The sequence below is a fragment of the Lutra lutra genome, chromosome 10, assembly GCF_902655055.1.
Source record: "Lutra lutra chromosome 10, mLutLut1.2, whole genome shotgun sequence".
Lineage (NCBI taxonomy): Eukaryota > Metazoa > Chordata > Mammalia > Carnivora > Mustelidae > Lutra > Lutra lutra.
Genome location: NC_062287.1, coordinates 61,847,274 through 61,860,202, shown reverse-complemented (window position 1 = coordinate 61,860,202; position 12,929 = coordinate 61,847,274). Strand labels below are relative to the sequence as shown.

At 43.9% G+C, this 12,929-nt stretch overlaps 1 protein-coding gene across 1 annotated transcript in view; it reads right to left on the bottom strand.

Annotated features, from left to right (window-relative positions):
• Positions 1-12,929, bottom strand: part of DNHD1 (dynein heavy chain domain 1) — a 78,102-nt gene that overhangs the window by 16,302 nt on the left and 48,871 nt on the right. Inside the window, 13 exon segments of the mRNA XM_047690478.1 lie at positions 1,042-1,144; positions 1,220-1,424; positions 1,619-1,827; positions 2,016-3,630; positions 11,795-11,857; positions 11,860-11,926; positions 11,928-11,983; positions 11,986-12,012; positions 12,015-12,082; positions 12,321-12,515; positions 12,702-12,777; positions 12,780-12,833; positions 12,836-12,886. Of these exon segments, the coding sequence (XP_047546434.1) occupies positions 1,042-1,144; positions 1,220-1,424; positions 1,619-1,827; positions 2,016-3,630; positions 11,795-11,857; positions 11,860-11,926; positions 11,928-11,983; positions 11,986-12,012; positions 12,015-12,082; positions 12,321-12,515; positions 12,702-12,777; positions 12,780-12,833; positions 12,836-12,886 (2,789 nt within the window).

Here is a 12,929-nt window from a genome sequence, read left to right as displayed (position 1 = left end):
TAGAGAATCCAGGATAAGAAAGGGTAAGAGTAGAAAACAGCATGGAGTTTCCTCAAAATGTTGAAAATAGAACTACCCTATGACCCAGCAATTGCACTGCTGGGTATTTACCCTAAAGATACAAACGTAGTGATCCGAAGGGGCACGTGCACCCGAATGTTTATAGCAGCAATGTCTACAATAGCCAAACTATGGAAAGAACCTAGATGTCCATCAACAGATGAATGGATAAAGAAGATGTGGTATATATACACAATGGAATACTATGCAGCCATCAAAGAAATGAAATCTTGCCATTTGCGACGACGTGGATGGAAACTAGAGGGTATCATGCTTAGCGAAATAAGTCAATCGGAGAAAGACAACTATCATATGATCTCCCTGATATGAGGGAGAGGAGATGCAACATGGGGGGTCAAGGGGTAGGAGAAGAGTAAATGAAACAAGATGGGATTGGAGGGAGACAAACCATAAGTGACTCTTAATCTCACAAACAAACTGAGGGTTGATGGGGGGAGGGGGGTGGGAGGGGGGGTGGGGTTATGGACATTGGGGAGGGTATGTGCTATGGTGAGTGCTGTGAAGTGTGTAAACCTGGCGATTCACAGACCTGTACCCCTGGGGATAAAAATATATGTTTATAAAAAATAAAATTTTAAAAAAAAAAAAAAAGAAAGGGTAAGAGTAGAGGCAACCGTGAGAATGTAATTTCTGCCTCGTCCCTGATGGGAATGTATACAATTTACTTGGGAAGTAAACTGGACTTCCCATAATCAAAGTACATAGTAAGGACAGCAGAAGCAGACACTGGAGTTTCCTGTGTTTAGAAGAATCAGCCTGGTCTCAGCTGTGCCATGGGGAACCTTGAGCCTAAACTCAAAAATTTAGAGGAGGAGGCAGCAGGGATTAAAGAGATCCCCTGGGGAAAGGGATAGTCTCGGGAGATAAGAACAAAGGTTCACTCAGGGTTGGTTCCTCCAAAGCCCTCTGTGGGCTCCTGCTTTGACCCTACTGTGCATACCTCATAATCTCCCCCTTTACCTTACGGGAGGTTTTCAGCAGCTGTTCTAAGTTGAAGACAAAGTTGGTGTAGGTATTGTGCTTCTTGATCATCATTCTCAGATGACTCAACGCATTCTGGATCCTGGAGATACAATGTACCAGTAAGTGGGCCCAAGGAAGTAGAAGGAGGTACAGTGCAGGAAATGGGACAACTCACCGCTGGAACTTGTTCTTAATCTGCAGAGTCATCTGTTGCTGCAGCAGTGTGAAGGTGTCCAGAAAGTCTAGGAAAGTCTTGGGGGTGACGAGTGGCAACTCAGGGCATAGGTGTCCATAATAGCTGACAGCCGAAAGGTGAATGAGAGCCATGGCTTTAGCCACCCTGGGAATTGACGCCTGGAGGTCTGGGCACTTCAGAGAGTCTGAAATGGGCATGACTTTAGCCTGTGAGCTTATAGGAAAATGGGTAAGAAAAGGACCCTCTTCTGATTTGGGAAGGAGGCAGAAAGGTGAAGGGGATCACTAGGTTCTGGGAAGAGAGAGACAGGGAGACTGACCTGAATCCTCATTAAAACCTGGTTGAGAGTAGTAGGGAGAACAGGTAGAAAGGGCTTACCATCATCAGTGGATAGATTCTGAGCACCTTCCAGGTAGTACCGGACCACATTGATGAGGGAATCTTGGTCCCACGGTTCATAGCGGTCAATGCTAGCAATGGCCAGTTGAAGAAGCCTCAGGAAAAGGGTGGAGGGCAGCTCCCTGTGGATCTGGTCATCTCCGATCAGGATGAACATGTGCAGGTGGTTGCAGACTTGCTGATAGAACCTGTGGGCCGGGGGCTCAGATACCATGCTCCCCTTTATCCCTGTTTTCCCATTTAAGCCCAGTGCCAAACCTGAACCCTTAGCCCCAATCTTCTGAGCCCTCACAGCAGCTCTTAGATTTCTTTTTGGCCTTTTGGCCAGCATAGAGCAAGAGCAGAGCAGCACCTCACATGGGGTTCTTGGACTCACCTTTGCAACAGCGTTTCCTTTTTGATGTTCTGCTTGACACTAAGGTTTTCTCTGGAGAGATGTTCTTCAATGCTGTCCAGATCGGCCTCTGTATACTGATCAGGGAAACTGCCCCAGGTTGCCAGGGCTAGCAGACGATGAAGGGTAGTGAGATCCACACCCTTAGGCACCAGCAGGGCCACCGGCTGGCCTAACATGCCAGCATGCCAGCTGGCATCCCGTAGGCACTGGAGAATGGCCTCCTCTGAGCCAGATGGCAGATGGAAGAGGCGGGCCTGGTAAATGCTAGCTGCCAGAGAGATGGCCGTACGGCGCCCTGTACCCAGAGCCCTGGAGAGCAATAGGCCGTGCTGCCGGGGCCTGGCCAGCACCCGGACCAGGCGGGCCACGTGCTTGGCCATGGAGTGGCACCGAGCAAGGTGGGCGCTCAGCTTCAGCTGAGCAGCTGAAGTGGACAGCTGCTCCTCCAGGCTGTCCCACTGCCGTTCCAGGTACAAGCTGAGGTTCTCAGAGTTGGACCCTAGTGTTAGCTCCTGACTGAAGACCAGGTCTGAGGGCTTTTCCTGGGGGTGGAGTAGTAGCACTGGTAGCAGAAGGGGTGAGGCCAGGTCCATCTGGGCTGTTTTCTGCCACCAAATCTTGCTTCTGTTTAACTGGAGTTTGTAGCCAGAAACCTTTGTGCCCTCCTCCTGGCTCATCTTTGGACTTAGGGTTTCTATGGTCTCCCTCTTTACTGGTACTATGGAAGGTGCTAGACCTGAATCACTAGAGGGTGAGCTGGTGGTGACATCCAGGCTATAATGGCCCTCCTCCTCCTCTGTCTCACTGCCGCTGTTGCTTAAATCCTCCCACTGGGCCAGCTCTCCTTCGGATTCCACTTCAGGCACCCTCTCCTCCTCCTCTTCGTCCTCCTCCTCCTCCTCAGAGCCCTTGCCCCCATTCTGGGGTGCCGGCCCACAGCAGAAGACACTCTGAGCTACTCCTAGGAGCAGCTTGGCACAGTAGGAGCGTTCCCTGGGGCTGTCCAGCCGGTCACAGAAAGTTCTCTGGGCCTCGTGCAACCAGAGACGCACCATGTTGCGCATGGCCATCATAATCATCAGGCGGGTGCCACGTAGGCCCGACACCCGGCGCAAGTGCTCCTGATGGCTGGGACAGTCCAGAAAGCCCCGGGAGCCCATCCTGATGGGCAGGAGCTGCAAGCTGCCCAGGAGTTGGCTCACAGAGTGCAGGGAGAAGCGGTAATGTGGATGGAGGGGGGAGGGCAGAAAGCAGCTGCCCACCGCCTCCCAGGCCTCCAGCGAGGCCTGGACCAGGGCTTTTGCTAGAACCACCTCCCGTTCCACAGAGGGAAAGCGCTCAAGCCAGGCCTGGATGCTTGGTGTGTGCCTGCTCAGCAGCATGGCCTGGGTCACACTCCCCAGGGCCAGCACTGTGAAGAGTCGAAAGAGGCGTGGACACAGTGGGCGCTCACAGAAGCCTGGCACTGTGGCGGTGGCAAGGAAGTTGACTACAGGCTGCAGCGTCTGCAATTCCAAGGTGCTATGGCCATACACTGTGCCATCTATGGCCTGGCGCAGAGTCTCCAACACTGGCTGGCAGCTCTTCCCGGGGTCTGTGGGACACAAAGACCAACAGGGGGGCGCATGACCGTGTCACTCCATTCTTCCTGTTCCTGCTTCACTAGCTTTACTTCTGGCGCACGCAGGGCTCTAAAGGAGTTTTGTACACCTGATGCATTGGGACTCAGTCGTGTCTGAGTAAATTGATCTCTCCCCCGCTACACTCTCCCTAAAAGTGAGTAATTTCTTCTTTCTTCTCCCCACAAATCCTATCTCTGTGACCAATTATTCACTAAGAGTAGGAAGGTTTGGAAGCTGAGATGGATGGAAACCTGATCTGACCACAAGAGGAGATAAGTGCAGCCATCACAATCAGAAGGAGGAATTAGCACATGTGCATTTCTGTAAAGTCAATATTAACATATGATTTATATAAAATAAAATGTATGCATTTTAAATATATAGTTCAGTGAGTTTTGATGAATGTATCCACCCATGTAACTGCTGCCCCAGTGATACTTAGAATGCTTCATCTTCTCAGAAATTTCCCTCATGACCCTTTGCGGTAAATCACCCTACCACGTTGTCCCAGGAACTTCTATCTGATCAGATTTCTATCACTATCGATTAGCTTTGCCTCTTTTTTTTTTTTTTAAGATTTTATTTTATTTATTTTAGAGAGCGAGGTTGGGGTAGAGGGAGAGGGAGAATCCCAAGCCTACTCTGTGCCCAGCTGAGCCCAGAGCCTGATGCGGGGCTCGATCCCATGACCCCCGAGACCATGACCTGGGCTGAAACCAAGAGCTGGATGCTGAGCTACCCAGGCGCCCCACAGCTTTGTCTGTTCTAGAGCTTCAACTACAGGGAATCATATGGTATGTAGTTTGCCAGGTCTGGCTTCTCTCACTCAGCATGATTCTGGGCTTCACCCATGTTTTGTGTGCATCCGGTGTGTTTCATTTTACTGGAGTGGTAGCATTCCATTGTAAAAATACCAGAATTGTAAGTCTGCTGACATACTGATGGGCATTTAGGTTGTTTCCAGGTTTTTTTTTTTTTTAAAGATTTTATTTATTTGACAGAGAGAGAGATCACAAGTAGACAGAGAGGCAGGCAGAGAGAGGGGAAGGGAAGCAGGCTCCCTGCTGAGCAGAGAGCCCGATGTGGGACTTGATCCCAGGACCCTGAGATCATGACCTGAGCCAAAGGCAGTGGCTTAACCCACTGAGCCACCCAGGCGCCTGGTTGTTTCCAGGTTTTGATGATACAAATTAATACTGCTACATGTGCTATTGGCCACTCACAAATCTTTCCTTTGTGAAGTATCTATTTTTTAATCAATTTATTACTGAGTTGTAAGAGCTTTTTTATGTATTCTGAGCATAAGTCCTTTTTCAGATATGTGTATCATATTTCTGTCTATTGCCTATTTTTTTCATTTTCTTAAGAATGTCTTTTGAAGGACACAGGTTTTTAATTTTCCTAAGATCTAATTTTTGTGTCCTATTTACAAAATCATTGCATCTAACCAAGGTCACACAGATTTTTCTCTTAACATTTTTTGGTAAAGTTTTGTAGTTTTAGCTTTTACATTTAGATCTTTAATTGATTTATAATTAATTTTTGTGTATGTCATGGAGTAGGATTTAAGGTACCCTTTTATCTGCACACAGATATGTAGTTGTTTCAACTCTATTCATTGAAAGGACTACCGTTTCCCCTGTTGAATTATCTTGGCACAACTGTTGAAAACCAATTGACCACATATGATCATATATCAGATTCTCTGTTTTTTTCCATTAGTTTATTTGTATCCATGTCCTTATACCAATACCCTACTCTCTTGATTACTATAGCTGTATAGTAAGCCATGAAATAACTAGTATAAGCCCTTCCACTTTATTCTTCTTTTCCAAAGTAATTTTGGCTCTTCTAGGCCTTTTGCATTTCCATAAGTCTCAGAATGAGTTTATCAATCCTGTCACTTTCTTAAAAAAAAAAAAAAAAAGCCTGCTCAGACATAGATCAATCTGGGGAGAATGAGCATCTTAATGATACTGACTCCTCTGACCCATGAACATGGTATATCTCTCCATTAATTTAAGTCTCATTTATCTCAGCAATATTTAGTAATTTTTAGTGTATTTCTCTAACTAAGTTTATTCCTAAATATATTAAGCTTCCAGATGATATTTTAACTATACTTAAAATTTTTGTTTGTTACTAGGATATAGAAATACTAATGATATCAATAGATTGTATCCTATGACCCTGCTAGATTATTTTTTTAAGATTTTATTTATTTGAGAGAGAGAGAGAGAGAGAGAGTGAGCAAGAGAGAGAGCACACAATGGAGTGGAAGGGCAGAGAGAGAGGGAGAAGCAGACTCCCCACTGAGCAGGGAGCTTGATTCGGGGGCTGGGACCCAGGACACTAGGATCATGACCTGAGCCAAAGGCAGATACTTAACCTAACAGACTGAGCCACCCAGGTGCCCTGACCCACCAAATTAAATTCATTTATTTATTCTAGCAGTTTTGTAGGGTTCACTTTTGCTGTTGTTGTTGTTATAGATTCCTTATGATTCTCTAGGTAGAAAATCATGTTGTACATCAGTAGAGACAGTATTACTTTGTCTTTCCAATTTTAAGGCTTTTATTTCTTATTGCACTGGTGTGGGTCTCTGGTGCGATATTGAATAGAATCAGTGAAAGTGGACATTGTTGCCTTGTGACTGATCTTTGAAAGTATTCGATATTTCACCCGTTAATTATGTACTTACCTATAGGGGTTTTTTTTAAGATTTTACTTTTTTATTTATTTGACAGATAGAGATCACAAGTAGGCAGAGAGAGAAGAGGAAGCAGGCTCTCTGCTGAGCAGAGAGCCCGATGCAGGGCTTGATCCCAGGACCCAGGGGATCATGACCCGAGCCAAAGGCAGAGGCTTTAACCCACTGAGCCACCCTGGTGCCCCCTTACCTATAGGTTTTAATAGATGCTCTTCATCAAACTGTGAAAGTTCCCTTCTAGTCCTAGTTTGCTGAGTGTTACCATGAATAGTGTTGAATTTTAACCAAGTGCTTTCTCCTTATCTACTGTGATGATCTTACACTTTTCATCATTCTGTTAATGTTATGAATTACACTGATTTTTGAAAGTTGAGTCAACTTTGCATTCTGGGGATATACTGTGTAAGCTACATCCCACAGATTTTGATAACATTTTGCTTTCATTGTTCAGTTCAAAATATTTCCTCATTTATCTTGTGGTTTCTTGGATGCATGAGTTATTTAGAAGTGTTATTTTATTTTATTTTGTTTATTTTTCAGAGAGTGTGAGAGCAGAGGGGAGGGAGGGGCAGAGGGAGAGGTAGAGAGAATCATAAGCAGGCTCCACGCCAGGCACAGAGCCTGACATGGCGCTGGATCTCATGACCCTGAGATCATGAGCTGAGCTGAAATCCAGAACCAGACACTTAGCTGACTATCACACATAGGCACCCCTAGAAGTGTGTTAATTTCAAAGAACTTGGGAATTTTCTAGGTATAATGTTATTAATGAGTTTTTTTGTTGTAGTTAGAGAAAATATTCTACAAATTTTAATCCTTTGAAATTTGTTGAGACTTACTTTGTAGCCCAGCATATCATCTGTCTTAGAGAATGTTACACGTACACTTGGAAAGAAATGCATTTTGCATCTGGTGGGTATGACGTTCTATAAACGTACGTATAGTTGATAGTGTTATGTAGATCTACATCCTTATTTCCTCTTTCCTGCTCTATCAATTATTGAAAGGAGTGTTAAATCTCCTACTATGATTTTTGTACCTGCTATTTCTCTCATTTCTATCCATTTTTTTCTTTAATATATTTGAAGCTGTTTCAGGTGCATATACATTTAGGACTTTGATGTCTTTTTGATTAATTAAATATTTTAATTAGGAGATGTCCAGTTCTTTATCTCTGGTAATATCCTTTATCTTGAAGGACTTTTTGGAATGCTTAGGACTTTACATTTAATGTTACTATTCATATGTTTGGTTTTTTTTTTTTTAAGATTTTATTTATGTGACACAGAGAGAGATCACAAGTAGGCAGAGAGGCAGGCAGAGACAGGGGGAAGCAGGCTCTCTGCCAAGCAGAGAGTCCGATGCGGTGCTCAATCCCAGGACCCTGAGTTCATGACCTGAGCTGAAGACAGAGGCTTAACCCACTGAGCCACGCAGACGCCCCATATGTTTGTTTTAAAGTCCATCATACTGTCATTTTTCTTCTAATTGTCCCTTTTATTTTTAATTTCTCTACTGCTCATTTCCTCCTTCCTCTTACATAACTTAAGTATTTTTATATTTAAAATATTATATATTTTAAATTATACTCTTTGCTATTATTATTTAGTGATTTTTCTACGGTAATATTATGCCCCCTTAATGTGTTGATACTTTTACGTATCATGCCACTTAATACTTCATACCTGACCTTTCCCACTTCCTATTTCACATTGAACAAATGTAAGACCCTTACAGTAGTATAATTTTTACTCCTTGCTCCATACCCTATCCTGTTCCAGTTTATTTTCTACCTCTCCATATATTATCAACTCCATCTAAAACTGTTATTACTTAAATTTCACATATGACCAAAATCATATGCTATTGTCTTTCTCTGATATATTTCACTTAGCATAATACATTCTAGCTCCATCTACATCATTGCAAATGAGAGATGAACATATGGGAAGTGGGGGAGAGGGAAGCAAACCATAAGAGACAGAGAACAAACTGAGAGTTGATGGAGAGAGGAGGGTGGGGGGTAGGCTAGATTGGTGATGGGTATTGAGGGCACTTATGTTGAGCACTAGGTGTTGTATGTAAGTATGAATAATGAATTCTACTCCCGAAGCCAATATTGCACTCTATGTTAACTAATTACAATTTAAAAATTTTAAAAAAATACAAATGTTATTACTTTTCTTTTTAAACTCTTAACTGTATTATAAGGAAATTAAAAGATGAAAAAGATAGTTATTTATATGCACCCACATATTTACCATTTCTTGCACTCTTCATTCTTTTCTGTAGACCTGAGTTTCCATATGACACTATTTCCCTTCTGCCTGAAGAACATCTATTAGGCTTTTTTTTTTTTTTAAGAGAGAGTGAGGGGCAGGGAGCTGGGGTAGGGGGTGGGCAGGCAGTTCAGAGGGAGAGGGATAGAGAAAGAATCTTAAGCAGGATCCCCACCCAGCACGGAGGCTGTCGCAGGCTTTGTTCTTACATGACCCTGAAATCATGACCTGAGCTGAAATCAAGAGTTGGCCACTTAACCAACTGAGCCACCCAGGAGTCCCTTTTAGCATTTCTTACAGAGCAGTTGTAGCAACAGTAAATCTTCCCAGCTTTCATGCATCTGTACTTTCATTTCATCTGCTTTCATGAAGGGTATCTTTACTGTATAGAGAATTCTAAGACGACAGGTTCCCCTGCCCCCACCTTTTAGTCCTTGAAATGTATTGTTCCACTATCCCCTGGATTCTGTTGTTTCTGATGGGAAGTTAACCATCACTCTTAATACTATTTATCTATACATAACATGTTTTTATCTTTTTTCTGACCACTTTCAAGGTTTTTCTTTCTTTGATTTTCTGCTATATGACTATGATGTGCCTAGGTGTGGTTTTCTTCTTCTTATTTTACTTGGGCGGTAACTGAGCTTTCTATAAAAGTTAATATTTTCCAAGAAATTTGGGGAAATTTTGGTCATTATTTCCTCATAGGTTTTTTCCTGCCCTATTCTCTCTCCTTCTGGATGTCCAGTTGTGTGTGTGTGTGTGTGTGTGTGTGTGTATGAAGCTCTATTTCTTTTTAAGATTTTATTTATTTATTTGACAGAGAGAGAGACAGCCAGAGCAGGAACCGAAGCAGGGGGAGTGGGAGAAGGAGAAGCAGGCTTCCCGCCAAGCAGGGAGCCTGATGTAGGGCTTTGATCCCATGACCCTGGGATCATGACCTGAACTGAAGGCAGATGCTTAACAACTGAGTCACCCAGGCGCCCCTGCCTGAAGCTCTATTCATATTCAATATATTTCTGTTCCTCAGAACAGTCAGGATTCACTGACTCTTTCTTTTGCTATCTCCAATCTGCCATTAAACCATGCAGTGAATTTTTCATTTCAGTTACTGTATTTTCTACTTCTAAAATTTGTTTAGTTATTTTTAGTAGTTTCCACTTCTTTGCAGAGATTACTTATGTGTTCGTCCATTTGAGTCATATTTTCCTTTAACTACCTGAGGATTCTTATAACAGCCATAATAGCTGCTGTAGATATTTGCTAGATTTAACTTCTAGACCATTTTAAGGTCAGTTTTTATTGACTGTTTTTTTCTAGATGATGGGTCACAGTTTTTTGTTTTATCGTACATTTATTAATTTTTTATATTATACTAGATGTTTTGGTGGCTGTCACCCTGGGATATCTTTTACACTGCCAACTGTAATATACTTCACTCCACAGCATTGTTTGCAATGTTTTCAACCTTCCTGTTGAAATCTCTTCTCAGTTGCTATTCACAGATCTGAATTTACTCTTTCTATTTTCCACTGACAATTTGATTATTTGTGCAAATTCACCTAAAGGCCCAAATAATATAGTTGTAGAAAATTACAAGTTTTAGTGTTACACAGACTTAAATTTTAATCTTGGTTCTGACACTTAACTGGCTTGAGTGTCTTAGGCAAATTATAAAATCTTTCAGTTTCATCATCTTTAAAATGCCCATAACATATCTCCTCTTTTTATAAGAATGTATTTATTCATTTGAGAGAGAGACAGAGACAGAGAGAGCACAAGAAGTGGGAGAGGCAGATGGAGAGGGAGAAGCAGACTCCTCACTTGATCGGGGAGCCCCACGGGGGCTGGATCCCAGGACCTAGAGATCAGGACCTGCCCTGAAGGCCAACATTTAACCATTTGAGCCACCCAGGTTCCCCTCAAAATCTCCATCTTAATAGGCTTTTATAGACCCTAAAGATGACATAGATAAAACATGCAGCACATAGTCCTCAATAAATTATACACCACCTGATTCAAGTTTTCTACATCCCATATTCAGGTCTAACTGGACAATCCAGCTAATGCTTTAGACCACTGACTTCCCTGACTCCAATTCTGCCCATTCCCATGGCCATATTCAAACCTGTCATCATCTAGGGGCATACCACTTTAGAAACTTTAAACTTCAATATTGCTAACTTTTATCACAATTTCCCCTTTCCTTTCTAATCTTTGCTTGTACCAACTCTTACTGAGCACTTACTTCCTATTGAGTCTATCAAAATGAGTAAGACAAATCTGAATCTCTCTTCTCATGAAGCTCAGAATAAGCATAAACAAGTAAACATATAATCATAAAACTATGGTTGCCAAAAATTTTTTATGGAACACGAGATGAGTGTCTAACCTAGCCTGGAGGCTCGGGTTTCCTAGAGAACACACTGACTGAGATTATCTGTAAAGAATAAGGATTTAGCCAGATAAATACAGGGAAGGCAGAAAGGACCGCAATCCCAGAGGCTAGCGGAAGCTTGATTTATTGAATGCCTGTACATAGCTGACTCTAGTTGGAGTACAGCGTGTTCGAGCCTAGAGAAGAAAGCCTCATTGCAAGGAGCCTTGCAAAAGCATTCACCAGCATTTCAGGTAATGACTTTCTGAACCAGGGAAGATGGAATGGAAATAAGTGGAAAGATTTGAGAGATATATAGGAATGCTAAATTGAGAGACACTGTGAATGGATTTTGGTAAGAAAGGGGGAGATGTCAATGAGATTCCTGGCTTGAGTTACTGGATGGATGGTTGTACTAGTTAATAGAGGACAGAAGCAGATTTTAGGGGTAAGATGATGAGTTGAATCTGAAGTGCCAATGGGACAACAACGTAGAGATACACAGTAAGTAGTTGGATAAACAGGTCTAGTGCTTAGAAGAACATCCTGGCCTGGGGATAAGTATTTAGCAGCCAACACAGAGATGGTGGATAAGGTCACGGGAGGGTTATGATTGTTCAGGAAGCATACATACAATGAGAAGATACTAAGAATGGATTGCTGAGATTTGGTCTGTAGGTGTCTAACTGGGAATCAGCAAATATTGTTAGGGACTTTACAGCCTCAAGAGAACACAAGGACTCCTTCCTTCCCTCTACCCAGTTCCTTACCAGAAGCGGCCAGGTGCAGATCCTCCAGCAGGAAGAGGAGGGAGCCTTTAGAATCAGTGGTGGCCCAGGCCACGGGGCAGCCTGTGCTTGGCCCTGGACCCCTCGACTCAGCAGCAGGCGTAGGTGGAATGGGAGTGAAGGCAGGGTGGATGGGGCTGCACACATAGGGATGATGCGGCTCCACGAGCACTCCACAAAGGTGGACTTCCCGGTCGCCTCTCTCCAGCCAGCAGCACTGGGTGTCCCTCCGACAGAAGCAGGTCCACCACATACAAGAGCCGTTCGGATCTATGGCACAGGAGCAGGGATTACTGGGACAGCTCCAGTTTAGATAGTAATTTAGCTGAAAGCCAAAGTCTAGGGGTCTCATCTTAGAGCTGCACTTGCAGAACACTTCACGTATTCTTGTGATTATGAGAACGTATCAAAGAACAGGGGCAGGTAGACCTTAGCTGGGCCTAGAACGTGGACTCCCCCAGGATATCTCCTTGAACCCCAACCCCAACTGCTGCCCCACTGTCTTCACACCTGTGGAGAAGGGTTGAAGGCTCCCAGAGGCCCCCTGATGCGGCTACCCAGGTAATGGCCAGTGAAGGGGACCAATGTCCCATTATCAGGACACACATGTAGATCAAACACCAAGGCTGAAGGCGGTGGCTCAGGATAGTTGGAGAGGCAGCTAATAGAACCCCTCAAGAAGGTATCAAAGAGGGGCCAGAGCCTGTTCAGATGGATGTATGGGCAAAAGGGTCCGATAGTGACAACAGTTCCATTTGTGACGCACTCACACATTCCACTCCCCCCCTCCGCCCCCACCAACAGTGATGTCACCTGAGTTTTTAACTTCCATGCACCAGTCCATCTCAGCCCTCAGCATCCCCACTTCCAACCCCGCCCCTGCAGATACCTGGAGGGCAGGTGGGCTCCAAAGCCCCAGATCAATGCAAAAAGAAAGCTGCTGACAGCCAGCAAATGTTCTTGTGCTGATTAGGTACATCTTCATTGTCAACCTGGGACGGGTTCAGAGAGCTACTTTTGAGGACTTGAAGCTTTGGGCCACAGGATCGCTAAAGCTGAGGTCTTCTGCAAAGGTCACCATGGCCAGAAGAGGAGCCCGGGCAGGAAAAAGGTTGGG